The sequence below is a fragment of the Micromys minutus genome (genome assembly GCF_963924665.1).
Source record: "Micromys minutus genome assembly, chromosome: 17".
NCBI lineage: Eukaryota > Metazoa > Chordata > Mammalia > Rodentia > Muridae > Micromys > Micromys minutus.
The window spans coordinates 32,684,778-32,706,700 of record NC_137952.1 but is presented as its reverse complement, the minus strand read 5'-3'; the positions used below and the strand labels follow the sequence as shown (position 1 = coordinate 32,706,700).

General features: G+C 43.7%; 1 protein-coding gene across 1 annotated transcript in view; it reads left to right on the top strand.

The window, feature by feature from the left end:
- CEP152 (centrosomal protein 152) overlaps window positions 1-21,923 on the top strand; it is a 54,633-nt gene that overhangs the window by 11,502 nt on the left and 21,208 nt on the right. The window contains exons 9-18 of the mRNA XM_080930855.1: window positions 1,423-1,623; window positions 4,435-4,582; window positions 6,288-6,379; window positions 7,009-7,172; window positions 12,786-12,984; window positions 17,581-17,703; window positions 18,230-18,339; window positions 19,406-19,534; window positions 19,659-19,785; window positions 20,924-21,067. Coding sequence (XP_080786981.1) covers window positions 1,423-1,623; window positions 4,435-4,582; window positions 6,288-6,379; window positions 7,009-7,172; window positions 12,786-12,984; window positions 17,581-17,703; window positions 18,230-18,339; window positions 19,406-19,534; window positions 19,659-19,785; window positions 20,924-21,067 — 1,437 coding nt within the window. The remainder of the gene's footprint in view (window positions 1-1,422; window positions 1,624-4,434; window positions 4,583-6,287; window positions 6,380-7,008; window positions 7,173-12,785; window positions 12,985-17,580; window positions 17,704-18,229; window positions 18,340-19,405; window positions 19,535-19,658; window positions 19,786-20,923; window positions 21,068-21,923) is intronic.

The window sequence follows — 21,923 nt, the reverse complement described above, 5'->3', positions numbered from 1 at the left end:
AAGTTCAGAAGAACTTTTATCATAGATGTCCCGCCCCTCACAACTGTGGTGCTCAGAAGATGGCAGGTCTTCTCTGTTGATGCCTGCGTTTCCATCCTTTCTGCGATTTATGTTCTCTCTCTCTCTAGAGTCTCAACTACTCTAGCTTTACCCTTTCTGCAAATTCTTTTATGGCCATCTAAGTAATCCTTCCAGAACACGGTTCTAATTGTGTTATTCTCTTACTTGAAGGCTTTGCAGGCCGTGGTTTACTGTGGGACAAGGTGACCTCCATCCATGGTCATTTCTTCCCTCCTGTCTTAGTTTTGTATGCCTCTTGTATGCCTCTCCTTGTTCCACTGCCACTGCCATTTGACCGACTAGCTCTGCTTCCTGCGCTTTACCTCCAACACTGGGAGCAGACAGAGATCCTTGAAGGTGTCCTGGGCCGTCTCATGCTTGTAGCTCTGTTATTGAGGCCAGTATTTAGGTTATAGCTGGTGGCTAGTATAAGCTGAGTTTGGCTTAAAATTAACTTGTATATATGTTTTTTCTTACATATTTTTCTGTTCCTATATGACATTTATCATGATATATTTATGGTGTATTTTAAAATTGGCAAACAAGAGTTGGTCCTGTTCAAAAATGTTTTGAAACCCCCCCATTCTTTTCTTTAGGTTTTGCACATTAGTGTATAATGTTTTATAAAAAAAATTTAATTCAAATTCTGATTGGAAAGGCACTATGCTTTTCCATTTTATGCATGTGTCATGCAGGTCTTGGAAGGGCTGTTACTTGCCCAAGAGTATGAAGTCAGTTACTGACAGATTCTGAGAGCGTAAAGATCTTGAACCATTAGTTCCCCTCAGAGTCTCCTTATTTTAAGGTTAGGTGGTTAGCAGCTTTAATCCTATCTGCAACTTTAATTTTCTCTTGCTGTAAAGCTTACATAATTGTAGGTTTGGGGCATTGAGGAGCCACCTGTGGGCGATTATTTTACCCTCAGTACCAGCGATGTTTTCAGAACTTAGTGCTGGGATGTGTGGCATGTACCTGTACTTCTAGCTGCTCAGAGGATTGAGGTGAGGTGAAGCCAGCCTTGGCAGACAGTAGGGTCCTGTCTCAAAAAAGAAAACCAAAAAACGTTTTTATTCAGTAAGTAACCATTCGTAGGATCACAGTCTTGAAGGAACAACACATTTTTTTTTTTTTTCTGTGACCCTACGATTGGATTGCCCCTCACTTTGCTCATAGTACTATGCAAATAATGCCAGGGCTAATATTGCCCGAGCGCCACCTTGCTCTTCAGAATCCTCATTCTCCCTCAGCACGGAACTGTGCACCTAGCTTGTCAGTGAGTACCTGTTCCCAGAAACTATGGGAGAGTGTCAGGGAGCAGAGGTAAGACGCTGTCAACATGGTACCCTGTGTGTGCTTGTTTAGCTCACCAAGAAGCTCAGAACAACCGAGATCACCCTGGAAAGCTTGAAACAGCAACTGGTGGAGCTCCATCATTCTGAGTCACTTCAGCGAGCCAGAGAGCAGCATGAGAGCATTGTTGCCAGCCTCACACAGAAGTACGAGGAGCAGGTGCTGTCCTTACAGAAGAATCTGGATGCTACCATAGCGGCCCTTCGGGAACAGGTCAGGTGATTCCTAATGAGCAACTATCAGTTGAATAAACTTGGATATTTTGTGGTCCCTGAGGTAATGACAGTTATAAAATTGTAACTGAGCCTTCACTTCCCCTCTTCCCCCCCCAAAAAAAACCCCTGACTTTTATTTTAATTATGAGTGTATCTCCAACCCTATTTTTGGCTACCTTTCTTATAGGATCCACTGGTACCTTCTCAGACCTCACAGTGCTATATATATACATACATACACACATACACACACATATACATACATACATACATACATACACACATACATACATACATACATACACACATATACATACATACATACATACATACATACATACATATATACATACACACACACACACACACACACACACATAGAGTCCTTACTGTTATAGAGTAAATACCAACTGAGAGGAATGGGTATACTGCACTGGCCAGAACCTGTGCTTAACCTTTTGTAGGTTTTGAGCTTCCAGCTCTCAGTAAGGAGTGTTGAGAAATGGTTCTTTTGAGAATAGAAGTTGGGTGTCTGGAATCCAGAATTCTAATGGCTGACCATAGAAATTTGCATACCAGAGCCCTGTGGATAGGTTGTAGTCAGTGTTATATAAGAAAACTCTTTGGACTAAGTGTATTATGTATATACATGTCCTGGCTGATTTTCCTGTCAGCTTGACACAATAAGCTAGAGCCACTTGAGAAGAGGGAGCCTCAGTTGAGAAAATGCTTCTATAAGATGGGCTAGCAAGTGGCATCTTGATGATACTGGGTGTTCCTGCTGCCAATGTAGAGCATCTGTCCATTTACAGTACTGGGTGTTCCTACCGAGAATATAGAGTGTTTGTCCAGTTATTTAGTTCTTTATTGATTTTTGTCAGAGTTTTGTAGTTTCTCCAAATGGGTCTTATACATGTTTTACATTTTTACTAAAGGGCCTCATTTTTGGAATGGTTTTTAAATTTCACATTCTCCTTGCTCCTTGGTGTACAGGAAAGTGATTTCCCCCTCAGGAGACAGTGGCATTCTAGAATAGCTTCTCTGCAGTGCCTGCAATTGCTCTCTAGTTTGGTGATTTCCTTCCTGGTGTTCTGGGAAGCAGATCATAGCATTCATGGGCATTGCTTTACTGTCTCTTTGCTGTCTGTGTTCCTTTTATTTCCCTTTTTACCATAATGCATTGGTGAGAACTTCCAACATGATGCCCAAAGGCAAGGAAAGACATCCCTTTCCTGGTCCTCACCCTTGCGGGAAAGTGTCAGGTTTTTCTGTTAAGTATGCTAGACTCAGAAAGTTTGTAAGGCTGTTTTTTTTAAAACATGAATGGTTGCTAGTTGTATTTTGAAAGACAGAGTTCAGCCCAGAAACCGCCTCACTGTGTGATGGGAGGTGCCACAGTCTAACACAGCCGAGTTTTTGAATGTCTGTGTACCTGGTGCAGTTTGAGAAATACATGGTCATAGCCTGTTATAGACCTAGAAACATCAGGTCTTTTTGTGTAGAGAAGACTGTATCTACAGCATGCTGTAACAACTCAGCTGTCGTGACCTCTGGAGCAGGAGCTTGAGTGCCTTCCCACCCTCCTGACAGGCATCTGAACTGTGTCTCTATTAGCTCCTCAAGCAGCGGCCATGTTGGCTGGCTTGTTAGAATCGTGCGTCCCAAGCTGGCCCGGGAAGCAGCAGCGGCATGCCAAGAACTTTGCAGCGCTAAATAAACAGGCACCGCTTTCCAGAAGCTTCATTTTGCTAAAAATCCGGTAGAAAAAGTTTAAAGCAAACACAGCTTCATTATGACATAGAATACAAAATTCCCAGGAGTGTTAAAGCAAAGCGAGAGCCTTCAGAGCCCCTTTACTTTGTACAAAGACATTATTTCCATCTGAGGCATCAGTGTATTCATGCTGAGAGCATTTTTGAGGTTCAGGCCATGTAAGGGAATCTGGTACCAAAGACCCGTGCACTCTCAGTTCCGAGCTCTTGCTGATGGTTTGCCCAGGGCTTCTCAGGTAGCAGAAGACTGTTGCTACTCTCTGTTCTGCCTCTTCCATTTTGATTGACATAAGGTGAGAAGCAATGATTGTTACAATGGTGGTTTCTTCTACTGTGCTTCAAACTCCAGTGGCTCTTTATTTCCAAGTGTTTTCTTATTGGAGAAAAGTTTGTGTATACACAGTCTCTCCATGTTTGTATAGAGGGGACACCGATCCTTGCCCCCACAGTTTGTATTGTTTATGTACCCTCCTATAGCCAAACTCAACAGTTCTCACGACTTTTTGTCATTAATTTTTCAAGTTTCATTTAATGCTTGTTATGCATAACATTGCAAAGATGCCTTTAGGAAACAGAAATGAGATGTATAACAGGTAGAAGGAGAAATATAGGAGGAACAGATTAGATTTAAAGAAACCCAGAGGAGGGTAAGATTAGTTTTGGCTGCCCTGGACAGAATGAGCCCTTGCTGCTCCGAATAGAGTGTCCATGGGTCCGTCTGTCTCCTTGTCTGAGGAGATGGATTTCATCACTCACGTGGTGCCTACATTTGTATATGTATGCCAACACAGCATGAAATGCCAGCAGAACGGGTGGTAGTCTATTTCCTTTGGCATGAGTAAACTCTGCTTTTAGAATGACAGCATCTTACTGGTGTCCTTTGTTAGCTGGGCCTCCCTTTCAGGTCACACGTGTTCTCTTCCCAGCCTGTGCACAGGTGAACCTGTCATAGTACCAGGTGAGGCCTTTACAGCTGATCATTTTAATTTCTCTAAGACTGATCATGAGAATGACTCGCCGACCTCTCTTGTGTTTAGGAAAGTATTTGCACGCGTTTGAAGGATCATGTGCAGCAACTGGAGCGGAACCAAGAAGCAGTGAAATTGGAGAAGACGGAGCTCATTAACAGGCTGACGAGGAGTCTAGAGGACAGTCAGAAGCAGTGTGCCCACCTGCTGCAGTCAGGTGTGTGTCTTGTGGGGTGTCCCCAGGGCCACTGTGAAACAGATGTAGCTGGATCTCCGAACTACAGTTTTACTTGTTATTGTGTGTGTGTGTGTGGGGGGGGTGGGCTTGCATGTGCATGTCATGGGTCATGTGTAGACACTAGAGGACAACTTCCATAGTTCTGGAGCTCAAACTTAGGTTGTCTTGCCACCTGTCCCGACTGACTTGTACTGCAAGCACTTTTACCCACCGAGCCCTCTCAACAGATCCCAGAGGTATAAAAAAGCCAGAAGAGACAGAAAAGTCCACCAGTGATCAGTTTCTTTTAGAGAAGATATATTAAAGTGCAGTTCATATTAAAGGTGATTTGTTTCTGTTCTGTAATCTGGAATACAGGCAAGTGTAATGTTCCAAATGTGTATCACCAGCACTCTAACGAGAAACCGAGCCATGACACCTGTTTCCCACAGGGGAAAGGGAAGGAACCCACACGCCAGGTGGCGCTCTGCTTCCAAAGATGCAGAAATTCTGTCCTCAGCCACCATGGCTATGAGACCTCGTTGTATTTGCCTGTTTTAGACCCAATATTTGATTAAATCGTTCTGCCTTTTTGTTTGATCTCAGATTTTTTATCCACTTACAATGATTAGTGGACACTGAATTACATTTTTATCGCTATTACAATTTCGGTGTGGCCTCTGAGGTATTTGAGACATGCCTCCTATGCTTTTCATGGTCCTGGTACCTTTAATTATTTTTATAAAGTGATATTAAAGGCAGTAAAATGTCAAGTTGATACACAGACCATGGAAAAGATGAAAGTCAGCCTCATTTCTGGCTTAACAAAATCAGTCAGTGTTTTTTTTATTTACTAATATACAAACATGTCCCATTTTGTTGTATGAGCTAGTCAGATAGTTGGAACAGGGTGTGTGAGTGGTTTAGCCAGGGTGAAAGTAGTAAGTTAAAGGCTGTAACTGGACCCTATTCTCCTAGCTGCTTCCCTGTAGCCTCTTCCCCCTTGCTGTGACTTGGTGAGTCTTTTCCTTGGCTATAAAAGGCTTTGAGCTGTGATTACTTCCCTCAGCTGTTTCTGAGGGGCCTTTTTTCGTTTAAAGAAACCATCAAACCACCCCTTGAACTAGAGTCTCTGCTGGTAGATTTCAGATATGAGTTGGTTGTGGACGGAAAGGCAGTTCAGAAGTGACAAGCACTTCCTGCTGTCGCAGACTAGAGTCCAGTTCTCAGCACCCATGGAGCTCACAACTGCCTATAAGTCCAGCCCCAGGGGACCTGACACCCCTTCACAGAAACACACACACACACAGATGCACATCTTTCAGAGAAGTAGTTTTATATGTGAGATGGGCATGTTGGAAGTAAAGGCGATTTACAAGACAACAAGATGCAGTTTAGTTGCAGGGCAGAAATGGTAGGTGGGCTTTCTCTGCTTCTGTGAGCTGGAACCTTAAGTCCCCTCTAGATGATTTCTGAACTGCTGTGGTCTGTAGATGCAGCAGTGGTGGCCGGGCTTACAGGATCCAAGGCCTGGAGCTCCTGGAGGGCTGGATCTCAGACACAGAGGTCTTTGCCTCCCAGGGCTACCTATCTGTATGGCCTGAAACCCATAACAATAAAGCAGACTCTGTCTCAAACCTTGGTGGCTCCCAGTCCTGTAGACATGGGCCTCCGCTCAGTTACATATCCTATGACTCTCTTGCAGGCTCTGTGCAGGAGGTGGCTCAGCTACAGCTACAGCTGCAGCAAGCACAGAAGGCCCACATCCTAAGTGAGAGCATGAACAAGGCTTTGCAAGTGAGTACTGTCTCCTGGAAGGGACCCAGGCAATGCGTCGTACCTTCTCTGTGGTAAAAGTGGCTTAGACCGTCTTCAGACCAGCCACGGAGGTTTTTCAGGATCTCCTGACACCACTGTGTTAGACCTCGGTGCTCCGGCCCAGTTGTGGTGAACTGCAGAGCCAGGCTTCTGCTCCTCCTGCCGGTCTGTTCACTGTCTCCTGGCTCTGCAGGTGTGTCCTGGAGACCACGGTGGCTACACGTAGGGAGCATTTTTAATTGGGCTCTGCTTTCTCGCAGATCCTCCGCCACTTTAATTTCCCTTTAGGTAGAGCACAGCATGCTCCTGCAGGCAGAGCTTTCTGTTTTGTCTTCTTCTATAGTGAAGCCAGAACACCAGAGACATCTCAGTTGAGGAGTTTTTGTGGATAAGAGGGTCACGGAAAGAACCGTCTGCCTTTGCTTCCATTCATTAAAAAATACAGCAGGAACTGATCTATATGAACTTACTTAGAACGAATATTAAGAATTTATTTCAAGATGCTTTTCTGCGTTCTTCCTGATCATCAAAATCAGGTTTGAAATACAGAATGACTGGCCTTGTTACTCAGTAAACCAGTGAAGGTTATTTTTGATATTTTGTTCCAGGAGGAATTAACAGAGCTCAAAGATGAGATTTCTCTCTATGAATCTGCTGCAGAACTCGGGGCTCTTCCAGGTGACTCCGAAGGGGACCTGAGTCTAGAGCTCACTGAGTCATGTGTGGACCTTGGCATTAAAAAGGCCAGTCGGAAACAACCCAGAGCTAACAGGTACTGCGTGGATAGTTTACTACGAAGAGTTTATGTTAATAAAGCTGGTGACGGAGGTATGGGACACCGGTGACACCAGGCATAAGATAAAGATCCCAACTAGGGGATGGTGTGTTTTAGAAATTCTTAATGAAATAAGAGTTCCTGGACTCGAAGCGAACAGAAATCTGAAGTATTAATACTGTGCTGTTGTCTATCGTGCAAATAGGTACCAGTTAAAGAAAGCTTAGAAGTTTATGTAATTAAAATATGCAGATTATAGGGCTAAGGGTGTGGCTCAATGGGGAAGAGAGGTTGCTATGTAGGCATAAGGACCGGAGTTCAAATCCTCAGCACCTATATTAAAAGGGTTGGCATGGCTGGGTGCACCTATACTCCCAGCGTTGTGGGAAGTTGAGACAGGAGGATGGCTGAGGATTGCTGGTCACCAGCCTAGCTCCAGGTTTAGGAAGAGACCTTGCTTCAGGGAATGAAGTAGAGAGTGCCAGAAGAGGGCACCTGAATCACAAGTGTGGTATACATACACCTGTACACCACACACACACACTCACACAGAGATGTACAGACTATGTATGGTATGTATTTGAACCATTGAGGTGAATGCCTATTTTTAGCATTAACTTCATGAGTTAAAAATAGGAATGTTGCATATGTGACTTTGGGAAGCCTGCATTTTTAACACTGCCATCATAGATTCGAGCAGTAAGGTTGGAACCTAAAGTCATGAGATGATCCTGTAAAGGAAGCTGCGGTTATTTAGCTTAGTGAGGCTCCATTTACCGGAGTGTCTGCCTCCTGGGGCTCCTGTTGCTACCAATAACAGCTGTGGCTGGAAGAAGGCATGGAAGAAGGGGGTGGAGCCACACGTGGGAGCGATGCTCAGGCTCTTATGTCGGCCGTGTTGACCCAGGTTTCTTTCCATCCCATAATTACTTGGTTGACGAATGGAGGCCACTGTGGCTGAGATGAAGTGGAGGGGACTCCTTTCAGCTCAGCCTTCGCTGAGAGAGATGTATGGAAGACCAAGCAATGGCAAAGTGACTCTCGGTATGAGTATTTTAACCTAACCACATGATGTTGAATAAAGGCTTCCACTATGAACGGTGAATGCAAAAAACTTTTATTGTTTTTATGCCTAGGTTCCTATAATTTCAGGTTCTATGTGACCATTTTAAAAACACACTTGGTTGGGAATGCCTCATTTTTTGATCACTGCCAAATGACTTCTCAGAGCCTAGTGAAAGAGCACAGGCTTCAGATACAAACCGTTCAACATAGCTTTGCCTGTCAGCGCTGGGTACCTGCCCTTGCATCGGCGTCTTAACTTTCTCAGAATTTGTTTGTTGTTTGTGCTTTCATCAGGCTTGCTTTGTCTGGAACTTAAGTGATAATTAGAATAGATAATGAATGTGAGTCTCCTGGAATATGTCTACTAAAAGAAAGATGGCTATTTTTCTTATTTTATATATGGTTGTCCAAAATATGCCTTTGATCAGATTTTACATTGATCTTTGAATTCAATACATACTTTATAAAGCTCTTTGGTTCTCAGTCTTGTGACAAATGTTGGCTTTACTGCAGCATAGAGAGTTGGCTCAGGTGGTCACTGTGCCACTGGGACTTGAACTCAAAACTCTACACCCAGCCTATTTTACCATTTTTTAACATTTATGTGACAGACAAGCCTTTTTAAGCTTCATTCTTTTTTGTCTTTTTTATGTTGAATATTAAAGCTATAGTTCAAAAATGTTTTTTCCCGGTTTGTTACTACTTTTTAGTTTCTACTGCAGGTGGCTTTGGAAAGGAGTGAGGAATGTGTCCATGTTGATCTCTTTCAATAGACACACTTCATCTGCATCCATTAAAGCACATCCTACCTCTTATATCTTTTTGGGGGTGAGTTTGTTTCTTGAGGTAATTGCTGTGTATTCCAGGTTGGCTTCAAATGCACCATCATGTCCTGGACTCCCAAGCACTAGGATTATTCGATGCACAGCTATGCCTAACTACTGTGTTACTTTCTTTTTATATACATATTCATAGCTACAATGTAACAATTCTAAAGTATGTTCCTGTAGCTACTTGACTTGAGGCATCTCATTATTCCAGAGTGACTGAGCTGCCCAGCTGGGAGGTGGGGCATTGCTGAGTCAGTGGGTAGTTGCTAAGAGCACTGGACAAGCCACCTGATAAATGAAGCATCCAGAGGACACATTTAGTTTAGAATCCTCTCACCCACCAGCATTAATAGTTGATTACTTATTTTTGAGAAACATTCTCATATCAAATTTATAGGACATAGGAAAGAAAAAATTTGTGCTGTTTTTTTGTTGTTGTTTTGAGTGAACTGATATGTTGAAGGAAAGGAAACAAAATTTCCTAGTGTGAGTTGTTGTTTTTGACTTGAACTGCTTTCAGATCACTGACCCAGGTATCAGTGGCTCCCAGCTTTTACTACCAGCCACCATGCCCTCAGGCCACTGCCTGGTGAAAGGGTTTAACCTCGGTGATCTATTTTACATTAATGGAATTTAAGTAGCTAAATTTGTACATAGCTTGCAGACAGCTTCCTTTCTCCACTATTATAGTTGGCTGCTAAGCTCAAATAATAAACATTTAACAAGTGGAATGCCGTTTTCCTTTGGTGTTCTCAGCAGGCCTCATAAGGGACTATAGTTTATTTGGGTTTCAGAGAAACGGTCTCTGTAGGGTGCTGTGATCCTCGGGCAGAGTGGTCACCACACTGCCTTTTTCCTGTCACAGAAGGAGAGAAATTACTGCACAAGCACTTTCTCTGCTCTCTGACTTGGCTTTCTCCAGGAGTACAGAGTGTGTTAGTCCAGTGGCCTGTGTTCAGTCAGAAGAGGAATTAGGGAGGGCTCGTTTGCTTGCTGAGTAAACTGAACTCTCACAGCCCACCACATCTGATAGCAGATACTTCATTAGGTATTTTGTTCCTTACACAGCTTTATCTGCCAGAGTTACGATTTCTATTTCTGTAAAAATGGAAATGATTTAAATAGGTAAGGTTCTATTTATGCAAACATACACATAGATTAAATTTGTGTTGTTAGTTATTTACATATATATGATAACCCACCCTAAGGGGTTCTATTTATATTGTTAAAAATATATTAACCTGATAGTTTATTTATTCTTCATATGTGTACAATGTTCTAACATTTCATTTTTTTTAAACATTTCATTTAAAATCATCTAAAATCTTTCAATTTCAGGAGTAAAAGCTTTAATTCAGGTTTCATAATTTCTTATCTAGATAGATTCTTTTAGAGAGATTTATATCTTACACAGTTCTGTTTACTCAGCTCCTGTGCTTCCTATTAACACTTTGTATTAATTCTTAAAAGTTAATGAGCCAGTATATTTTTATTATCTCTGATGTCTGAGGTTTACCTGGCTGTCTTCAGTTTTTGCCCAATGCCTGTGTCTTTAAAGTACATATTAGCCACTAGGAAAATGTTGTTCAGAAACTTATATGAATGTTTTCAATTAAGAAAAAAAAAGACACTTTTATTAATTGAGAATTTGACACTTGCATGGAATATATTTTGATCCTATTTGTCTCCCGTACCCCTCCCTTTAGTGCTTCCTAGGTTCACTCCAACTTGATGGTGGTGTGTATGTGTGTTAAATAACCCACTGAGTCCCATTTGTATTGGCAATCTATTCAAGGGTATAGGGCTCTCCACTGAAACATGGGCTTACTAGGATCCATGTCCTTAAAGGAAACTGGCTCCCTCCCCAGAAGTCATCAGCTCTTCAGCTGAGATTGGGGACCTTAGAAGCACCCTGCATTCTTCCTGCTGCAATGGTGACTCATTTGATCTTGAGCAGGTTTTTTTTCTTTTATAACATATTTGTTATATTTTGAGGATCTCACATATGCATACAGTGTATCTCTGTTGTATACTCCTTTCCTACCTCCTCCCACATCCACTCTCACTACATCTCCACCTTTTTCTTTTTTATTCTTCTTATATATTATATTACGGTTGCAGTTTACCCAGTCTCTTAGTACCATCTCCCCTGTCTCCTAAATCCCTCTCCCCCTCTACCGTCTCTCAGAAAAGACCAGGCCTCCCAGGGATGTCAGTCAAGCATGGCACAACAAGCTACAATAAGATTGGTACATACCATCACATCAAGACTGGACCAGGCAACCCAGTAAGAGAAGGGTCCCACGAGTGGGCAAGAGTCAGAGACACATCGCTCCCACTGTTAGGAATCCCTCAAGAAACCAACAACTTAGCATATATGCAGAGGCTCTGTGTGCTACAGACTCCTGCAGGCTCCCTGATCTCTGAGGCCCTTTGGGATTTGGTCAGTTGATTCTGTGAGCCGTGTTTTTGCAGTGTCCCTGAGCCTTCTAGTTCCTCGGGTCCTTCCTCCTACTCTGCAGGACTCCCCAAACTCTGCCTAATGTTTGGCTGTGGGACTCTGCATCTCATCAGATGCTCCCATCAGTTGCTGGATGGAGTCTCTCTGGTCTCTCTGATAATTATGCTAGGCTCCAGTCCTAGACGTTCTCCAGGCAGGACAAACTGTAGGGCGAAGGTTTTGTGGCTGGGTTTTGAAGGCAGTCACAGCTACTGAGAGTTTGAAGCCAGAGGTCATATCTCTCTCTCTCTCTCTCTCACACACACACACACACACACACAGAGAGAGAGAGAGAAAGACAGAGATAATAAAATGACTTTTTAAAAAATGAGAATCTTATTCTAAGCCTTAAGTTTATTAAAAATAGAGTTGAGTTTTGGGACACAGCTCAGCAGGAGAGCACCTGGGTAGCATGCACAGGCCACTAGGTTCACTCCCTACTACTGCAGAGAAAGGGGAGGGTCAGAGAGGAGGAGGACAGAGTTTAGAGAAGCTTGGCTTTTGTTTCAGTTTTCTGGTGCAGGAGTTCACCCAGGCTCTCGGGTCAGTCAGCTGGAAGAGAGGACAGCAGTTCTAGTTACATTAGCTGGTGTTTGCTATTTCTTCAATATGTGTATCACCTTGTTCACACTAGCATGGCACATACCAACAGTCACCAGTGTGAGCTGTGTCAGAGTTAAACTGCTTGTATCTAGGCAGAAAGACGGGGTGGGGGGGTATCATCTGAGGGATGAACTCGGTTTTTGCAAAGGTGATATCCTTGTTTATGACCAAGTTCTAACTTATTTATTTTTGTTTTATGTGTATGTTTTATGTTTTGCCTGTCTATATGTGCTCTGTATGAGAGCCTGATGACCTTGGTGCCCAGCAGAGGGCAATAGATCTCCTGGAGTTACTGATGGCTATGAGCCACCATGAGGGTACTGAGAATTGAATCCAGGTCTTCTGAAAGAGCAGCAAGTTCTCTTAATCACCAAGCCATTTCTCTAGCCCCTAAGTTCCAAATCCTTTAGCAGAATTTAGCTCAGTGTTAGATTGCTTGCCTAGCATGTATGAGACACCCGAAAACAAAGAAACAAAATGTTAAAACATAAAGTTAGTTCAAAATTCTGTGACTGTAACGGCATAAAAAAACACGACCACCATGTGGTCAGGGCTTTAAGGATATTTGATTTGTTACTTGATTTAATGCTGACCCCACAATTTCCTCATTAGTGCTGCACAGCAAGAATCCCCAAACGAAGAGCTTCCGCAGGATGAGGCTATCCTGAAGTTGAAAACACAAGTTCAGCGCCTGCTGACTAGCAACTCCATGAAGCGTCATCTGGTGTCTCAGCTGCAGAGAGAGCTCAGAGACTGCCGGGAGACAGTGGAAGCTCTCCAGCGATCGAAGGATTGTGACAGAGGCAAGGAGGTGAGGTCCTTGGAACTGTATTTGTAAGAAGTCACCTTGAAACATGCAGTAAGGAAGCTTTATGCTTCTCAGATGTACGTTACATTTTTGGTCTCTCAGGAGTGGTTTTACTCTTAGAAGTAAAGCTGACAGGGAAAAAAGCCACTTGATAGGACGCTTATTGATTGGCTTGTTCTGGGCACCTAGTAAGTGAAAGGTCAGTTACATCAAATTCTGTGATCACAGATTAAAGGACTTTGTATCCAGCATGTGCCTTTGTCAGGCTTGGTTCAAACAGCCTTGCTTTAAAACCCTGTTAATAATTATTTCCAGTGAGATCACTTAGAAGCTCTGCTCCTGAGCCCTTCCTGCTCTTATTCTTGTGAGGAAATGAGGCAGACAGCACTGGTTGATAACTTACTTCTGAGATGTGTCTTTTAAATTTAGAGCTAGTTTTACTATGTAACCCTGGCTGGCCTTCAACTTGTAAGCTTCTGCTTCTGTCCCTGAATACTGAGATTCCTTTCAACCTTCCATTTTCTTTTCTTAATTATCAATTTATTTCTGCATTATTTTCCGTGACAGTATAACAAATGGTGAGTTTGTCAAAATGAGGAAGAAAAGGGGCTACCATGCCAAGCGTCTGACATTCACATTCCTTATGGGATGTTCCTTTCTGAACAGTGCCCATTCCCTTGATGTCTACAATATCACCCTTGTAGATTCACATGTATGTGGCCAAAGGAACAACTTCATGTGTCCGAAAAGGCTGAGAGAACATATAGCAAGTGCCTCTGCTCTTTCCCTTTGTGCTCGTCATGTTGGCGAGTTAACTGGAAGATGGCTGCCACAGCTGAAAAGCACCTCAGTGTTCTTTAGCTGACATCTTTGCAGACAAGGAAAATGAAGGTTGAGGAGTCTGTGGCCCTCTGAGGTTTCACAACTGATCTTAGGAGATGAAGTTACACTACATGACTGCTGGGGTCAGAGTGATTGCAGAAGCTCCTGTCATCAGCTTGAGAGCAGCTCTTTTCCTTTTCTATTTCTTTCTATTCCTTTTCTCCTGAAGGGAAGTAAGTTTTAATCTGACTTTTGCTTTTTATCTCCTGGTTCTTATGCTGGTAGTCCTGTTCGCGCGCTAACAAATCCTGTCTAAGTATGTAGGATGTTCTAAGGTATCTATTTTTGTGACACTCCCATGACATTTGTGCCACACCTGAACATCAATATTGTATTTCACAGTGTTCACAGCCGAGTGAGCCTGTTGACTCCTTCCCACCCCTCCACTCCCCAGCCTCCTGCATAGCATCTTCTGGTAGTGCAAAAGCCAGAAGGTTGGTTTGTTTTTGTTAAACATCCAGATTTGGACTGTATTATGTCACGAATGACTCACCTTCAAACATTGCATAGACTCTTCTTTCCCAAATCTTTATAACAGAACTTTAAATTAATATGTAAAGTTATAGAGCAGCATGTTTGGGATGCATTGGGAAGACTACGGAGAGAGAGTAGTTATTCATTTTTGTTTTTGAAAAGATATGTAAGATTTTTGTGGGATTTATTGATATTAGAACTATAAGGCATACATTAATATTTAAAAATTTGGTTATGTGGAGCCACATATAATTGTAGTACTTTGGAGCATCATCTACATTTAAAAGTGTGTTTCTGTTAAAAATTTAGCTGGATGTGGTGGGTGCACACCTTTTATCCCAGTACTTGAGAGGCAGAGGCAGGTAGATGAACTCTGAATTTCAAGCCAGCTTAGTTTACATAGTGAGTTCAAAGGCAGCCAGAGCTACACAGTGGGACATTGTCTCAAATAAAACAGACAGTCAAAGCATACTGTTTTGTGGTATTTCTAGGTTCTACAGGGTAGAGATTAGGAGAGTGCTCACATACTGCACTAGGCACTGTTAGCATATAGATCAGATACACCATTCATTTCAGTTGACCAACAGGGTGGCTAAGATAGGATGTAGTGGAGTTAGAGAGATGGCTCAGAAGTCAAAGATGTGGGAATGCTTTTGCAGAGGATCTGAATTTGATTCCCTGCCTTCTTTTTTTTCTTTTTCTTATTTTTACCCCTAGAGTTGAGGACCGAACCCAGGGCTACCACTGAACTAAATCCCCAACCCCCACAAGTTCCTAGCACTCTTATTGGGCAGCTTCATGGACTAAGATGCTCTCCTGTGAACTCCTTGGGCATTGTATGGATGTGCATATATATACATAACTGAAACATACACACATATCACAACACACACACACACACACACACACACACACACACACACACACACACACACACACACTTGTATTAAAGATAGACTATGTAAAGGTCTTAGGAAAACCATACTGACCCACCAACCATCAGTTCATATATTGAATTCTTTGTAAACATAAAACACAGAAAGCTTTTTGTGTCTGATCCCCAGTAAATTTCTTTTGTGTGTGTTTGTGTGGGTGTGCACATTTGTCAGTGTGCTGAGAATAAGTGACTGTTGAGGGACCAGCCATAATATACAACATCTCTGTACCACCCTCAACTCCAGGTAAAGGGGTGTGGCTTATCATGGCAGGGAAGGATGGAGGTGGGAAAGGTGCCGTGGCTGGTCATGGCAACCATCAGTCAGGAAGCAGAGAATAGTGGATGCTGGCGCTCATCTGCCTGACTCTTCCTGGACTCACTCCCAGGCTGTAGTCCGTCAAAGACTGCCACATATGTTCAGGGTGTATCTTCCTGTCATCCTTAGTTAAATGCCTTAGAAGTGTTCTCACTGGCACGCCCAGAGTGTGTCTCCTAGGTGATCCTAAATACTTAGAAGTTGGTCATCTAGACCAACAATCATCCTTCTGCCTTTCCTCAGCTTAACACCCAAACATACCAGTTTTAATCACACACCCACCTCTGATGCTCATTTGACCTCTTGAACTCAGACACACTCAGTGAGGAGTGGGAGGACCCTCTGCAATAATCTCTAACTGTTGGAGTTGCTTTTCCCACGCCTGCCATGTCTGCAAGTTTAAATGTGTTCACAGTCCTTTCCTCCCACACTGCCTGTTTCACCTGCTCTCTCACCGGATACCTAGACGAGAGGAGACAGCAGTGAGCAGTAGCCGTCCCTCAGCCCAGATGCTGCGATGCTGCAATGTTCCCCAGGATGGATCATGCCATTAGTTTCAAATTTAGCCTCACTCAGATTCTCAGGTTCTTTTCTAGAGTGTTACACAAATGCTGTGTAAGCAGTGAGCAGTAGCCGTCCCTCAGCCCAGATGCTGCGATGCTGCAATGTTCCCCAGGATGGATCATGCCATTAGTTTCAAATTTAGCCTCACTCAGATTCTCAGGTTCTTTTCTAGAGTGTTACACAAATGCTGTGTAGTCTGCTTGCCTGCTGAAGCCCGGAGAGCCAGACCCCCCGCCTCCATCTCTGTTAAGTTGGTCTGCCCACAGTCCTGCCATAACAGCCCAGGGCACACTGCCTGTGGCTTTTCAGCACTTGTCTAGCTCACAGGTCCAAAATCTCTGGGATTCCTTTGGCAAACCAGTTCAGAAAGCCTATCAGCCACATGTTTATGTAGTCAGGGCAACAGCCCTGCTTTAAAAACAGTCTGTGTTAGTTCCTGCACGACTGTGACCAGATAAAATTGTGGAGTAGATTACAGGTATTTTCACAAACTGAGTAGATGTATTAATTCTCATATAGAGGATAAGGATCTTATAGCTACAGAAGCATGCAGATGGAAGGGAGCACCAGCCATACACACAAAGAGGAGTTCAGGTGAAAGAACTGTTAGCTTTCCTTTTCCCATCTGGTTCAGTAATGAGAATAATGGCCGACGTTAGCGGTCGAGAGGATAGAGGCTGATTCCTGCACCATCTAGCAGTACGCTCCTTTTCATGGCTTGTCTGGAGAGTTAGCGGGCCAGCGCATATCTGAATCTTAAAATAGTATCTACTGAATAAGGTACATAATGAGGCAGTGCCAGCCCAGAGAGGTACATAAGTGGAGTACACGGTAATCCTGTGGAGTCACTGCTCAAAGTAACCTTGTCCTGAGATTCCTTACTACTGTGTGGGGACAGCGAGTGGTGGGCTGACGCCTGGGAGGCTCTGCTGTCACCAGTAGTGAGACGTGTTTCTGTCCCATGTCGCCTATCCTGAATTTAATAGCATTAGAAAAAAAAGCAAACAAACAAGGAAAACACCCTACAAAGTTTAGCACTCCTAGAAAGTGCCATGGGTTTGGGAAAGAGGCTGAAGAACTATTACAGCGGGAGGAGACATGGCAGCCAAATGCCTGTGGCATAGATTTAATCTTGGTACAAAAGGGATATTAGAGTGAAAGTGGGCATTTGGATAAACCCTGTAAGAAGGGTGATCACACATCAGCACTAACTTCCTGCCCTGAGGACTGTATTGACTGCATTTGAGAAAGAAAATGAAGAAAAAGACATGGCAATCATCTGTTCTATTTAAACATTTTTACCTAAATGAAATTATTTCAAAGTGTACACACACACACACACACACACACACACACACACACACACACATTTGGTTTTTGGTTGTATTTTGTTTGTTTTAAACTTAAAACCATTTTGAACTTTCAGACTCAAACAGATACCTCTGGAAAAACAACTAATCAGTTATGGCTTGATTCTTCTGAGGCAATTGACAGAGAAGATATTCTACGACTGAAAAGTGAAGTTCAAGCTTTACAACAACAGAATCAGGTGAATGACCAGACATTTAATGAGAATTTTCATGGCCTTATTGAATATAAAAGTAACTCAGACTTAGGTCACAGTTACAGGTGTTAGTTGGTGGACATGTCCTGGGAAGTCCTTGTGGCTTCCAGCTGTTTCCCTTACTAGTGCTTGGGTAGAGTTTTTATTAGAGGGCTAAGCGGTTCCATGTGGTAGCCTGACCAAGAGATTTGCTCCTCTTCTTAGCCAGCTCTTGACCAAGATGTGTAAAACTTTGTTGGCTTAGATGATGATTTTTTGAATTCTAAGACATACTTTAAGGTATCCGTTAGCTAATAATTCTGGTTAAATATTTCTGTTTGCCAGAAATTTATAAGATTTTGTTTGCTCCTGTTAGGATGCTGTTTACACAGATATATACTAAGGTGTAAAGATACTTGTTCTTTTGCAGAACTATGAGAGATTGTATCGGATGATGTTGTAAGACCCAGGGTGTTGAGAGGTCACACTGATGAGTCGGGCGGTGTTTCTTTTCTGTAATCCTAATGTCTAGGAACTTAAGGAGGCTGAAGAAAAACTGAGAAGCACAAACCAAGACTTATGCAGTCAGATGAGACAGATGGTGCAGGAGTTTGACCATGACAAGCAGGAAGCTGTGGATAGGTGAGTCCGTGTCCCCCCCCCCTTCTTTTCTCCTTGGTCTCCTCCCCCTGGAGCATATTATATGGAGCATGGAGACAGTGTAATGTGGTGGGCTAACTCTAGCTCTTCATAGCTGCTTCCAAAGGGTCAACTGGGACACGGGAGGGGTTCTTACTTCCAAATACTGAGTTATAAATTTATAAACAGCCCATTGGAAGATGACTTGTAAGTTGGATACTGCTGATATCTGTGTATTAGATATATATGATTTGAATTTGGAAACTATTTCTTGGTTCGTTCAACTAAAGAGTTATTTCTTTATCAGCGTCAGTCCTTGGCATAGACATACTATTCTGTTTTGCAGTCAGTATTATTTGGGGGTTTCTATCCTACCTCAGATCATTGAATTCCCAAATAAAAGACATAAAACCTTCATGTTTATAATAAGCCTTAAAGCACTGGAGTTGGCAGACGTCTACACTCTTTCCTGTTTGTCTGCTTCCCTGCCAATAACCCGGAGTTATAACTTGCCATGTTCCGCCTGGGCCACTCCTACAACAACTGGCCAGCCCTCATGGCCACACGCTCATAGCCCACCTACCCCATGGCTTCTTCTTCCTTCCCTTCCCTCCTGGTAGTCTCTCCCTGAGCCCCAAGCCTGGGAGCCACCAGCTCAGCCTACCTCTGTTCTGCCCAGCTCCAGGCTATAGGCATGTTTATTAACCAGTCATGGATAACTTGAGGGCAAGGCATGCTGGCATACATGAGGATCTGCTCATCTTGGAACAACCAGGTTTTGGGGTACAGAATTTAGCATTTGAATACTCACAGCACCAAGATAACCCATTATAATTGTGTTTGAAGTACTGGGACGTTCTTACACTCAAGTGTCCAGTTTTCTCTAAAAATATGAACAAAAGATTCCTGTAAAACCATTTGTTTTAAGTTCTTGTTTTGGTTGGGGGGGGGGTTGTCAGTCTGACCTAATTCTAGTCTGCATTAATGAAACGTGAGGGGAAGGAGGCAGGCAGGCCAGCGGCCTTCACTCTGTTCCTGGTGCTTCATCGCTCTATGGCCCGTCTGCTAGGTGTGAGAGGACTTACCAGCAGCACCACGAAGCCATGAAGGCCCAGATCCGAGAGAGCCTTCTAGCAAAGCATGCTGTGGAGAAGCAGCGTCTCTCTGAGGTCTATGAGGGGACCCAGTCACAGCTCAGGTAAGAGGGGCCTCTGCTGCCTGTTTGCTCTGTACCTTGGAGGATGTGGCTTGTTATGCAGAAGTTGTGTGAACACTCGAATGTGTGTGCCCCTCTCCCCACTTACCATTTCTGTGTCTTCAAGGTCTGACCTCGATAAGGTGAACAAGGAGATGGCGGCTGTGCAGGAGTGCTATCTGGCAGTGTGCAGAGAGAAGGATGAGCTAGAATCCACTCTCAGGAAGACCGTGGAGAAGGCTCAGGAGCAGAAGGTAGGCTGCACCCCCCTCCCTCTAACCCCCATCACCACACTAACACCCGCTCTGAGGCGCGGTGGCCAGGGTGTTCACAGATGCCATTTTATCTGGTTTTATCAAGTTAATACAGCTCACAAAATTATAAAGTATTGAAACAGGTTCACTCCCTTCAGCCCCATGGTGTCTCCATTTTCATCTCTTTCCTACCTAGGCTTGCCCAGGAGATCCTACATAGCTTACTAGTGCTATGCAGAGTGTGTCAGCAGCCGTGAGTGCTGCACACAGTGTGTCAGCAGCCGTGACCGCGGCATAGAGTGTGCTGTTAGTGGCTTTCTCCCAGCACCTGTCACACTCCGAGTAGTCAGCTGTCATTTTATTGTCCCAGGAAGGACAGGGGTTTGCATGTCTTCTTATGACAAGGAAGGCGAGGCTCCGGAGAGGCTGTGTATGATTACTGGCTCTCAGGGGAGCTGGAGAAAGCAGTGTATTCTGCCTCACCCGTCTGTCCAGGAGTGTGCTTATGGAGGTCTGACTCCTTGCATGGACCGGCCTGCAGACCAGAGTTGGAAAGCTCCTGCTTCAAAGCTAGAAACTAGGTGCAGAGTCCTAACTCAGAACTCTGTCCAGCCGTGCTGAGTACGGTATCTTACAGAGCAGTGTCGGCCCTCGCAGAGGCGGTGATGAGCGGACAGGTGCTGAGGTCAGACAACGTTTTGGCTGTGTCAGTCCATCATCCTGATGGAAAAGAAAAACGTGTGTGCATGTCACTCAGTGGAAAATGAACGTTTAAAGGGAGCAGTTTTAGTCAGTGTTGGCTACCAAGGAGTTACAAAGGATTTACAATTCCTTTCAAAATGAGACCTTAGTTTTTAGTGACTGTATAAAAATTAAAATAGGGAGAGAATCACTTATCTGAGTGTTAGTGGGGAACTCACCCTGATACAGAATTTATGAAAAATGCAGGACCAAGATCCATGCTGTGTGACATTTTGTTTTTTACAAAGGCAGTCTCACATTGAAGCCCAGGTTGGGTTTGAACCTGCTATAGCCAATAGTGACCTTGAACTCTTCCGGCTGCTACCACCCACACTCAAACGTCTTAACTTGGCGACTGTTAGTGCTACACAAGCACTTACTTGAGCTTCATTCACAGAGAAAGCTTTTGGAAGACAGAGAAGAACATGTGCGCAGCCTGAAGCTAGAACTTGAAAAGAAGTACCAAGAAACTCTTAAGTCGGAAAAACAGAGCTGGCTGAAGGAGCAGGCGGCTGGAGCTACAGGGCAGGCTGAGCAGGAGGTGCTGTGAGAGGGCGCGGGGCGGCCTGGAAGGAAGGGGCTGTGTCACAGTCTCTTCCGGTCACTGTTGCTTTTTCTTTTCTTTTTCCAGCCCTGGCTGGCCTGGGACTTACCATGTAGACCAGACTGGCCTTAAATTCTCAGAGCTCTCCCTGCCTCTGCCCTTTGAATGTGGGGATTAAAGGGCAGAGACAGCACACCTGGCTTCTTGTCACATATGTATTAATAACTGCAGACCATTCTTCTTGAGTAGAGCGACTTATAATTAATTAGTAAGAATATAGATGGTTGTCTGTCTATCCGTCTCAGAATCTGGCTGCTAGTACCCTTTGTGCCACTGTGACTTTTCAAAGTGACCCGTGATCTTTATCCAAATTCAGGATGTATGTGTTTTTGGATATCTCTGTGATTCGTAGACATGAGACTACAGTCTAATTCTTATGAAATGACTAATAAGTCTATGCCAGTGTCTCTAACTACATAAGTATAGACATAAATAACTTACGTATCGAAGCAGAAGAAAAGTGATGAGCAGGCTCAGCAGCAAACATTAGTTATACTCAGTTTGTTTAATTAAAAATGTAGCGTGCGCCTTCATCAGCTGTAAGAATGTGCTTAGCTAGTGGTTATTCCAGGCCCTGCTCGGATCCTCCCTCCCCAGCCCATAGCCCTTTCATCCTCTAGACAGCCTTACTTGCACTCTCAGGCTGCCTGCATACACTTCTGTTCTATATCTTTATGAAATCTCAGGTGAGAGACGTGTTCTCTGAGACGACTTTATTTGCTCGGTGTAATTGTCTTCGGCTGCATCTGCTTTCTTGCAAACGCTGTTAACTTGGTGGTTCTTTCTGACTGAG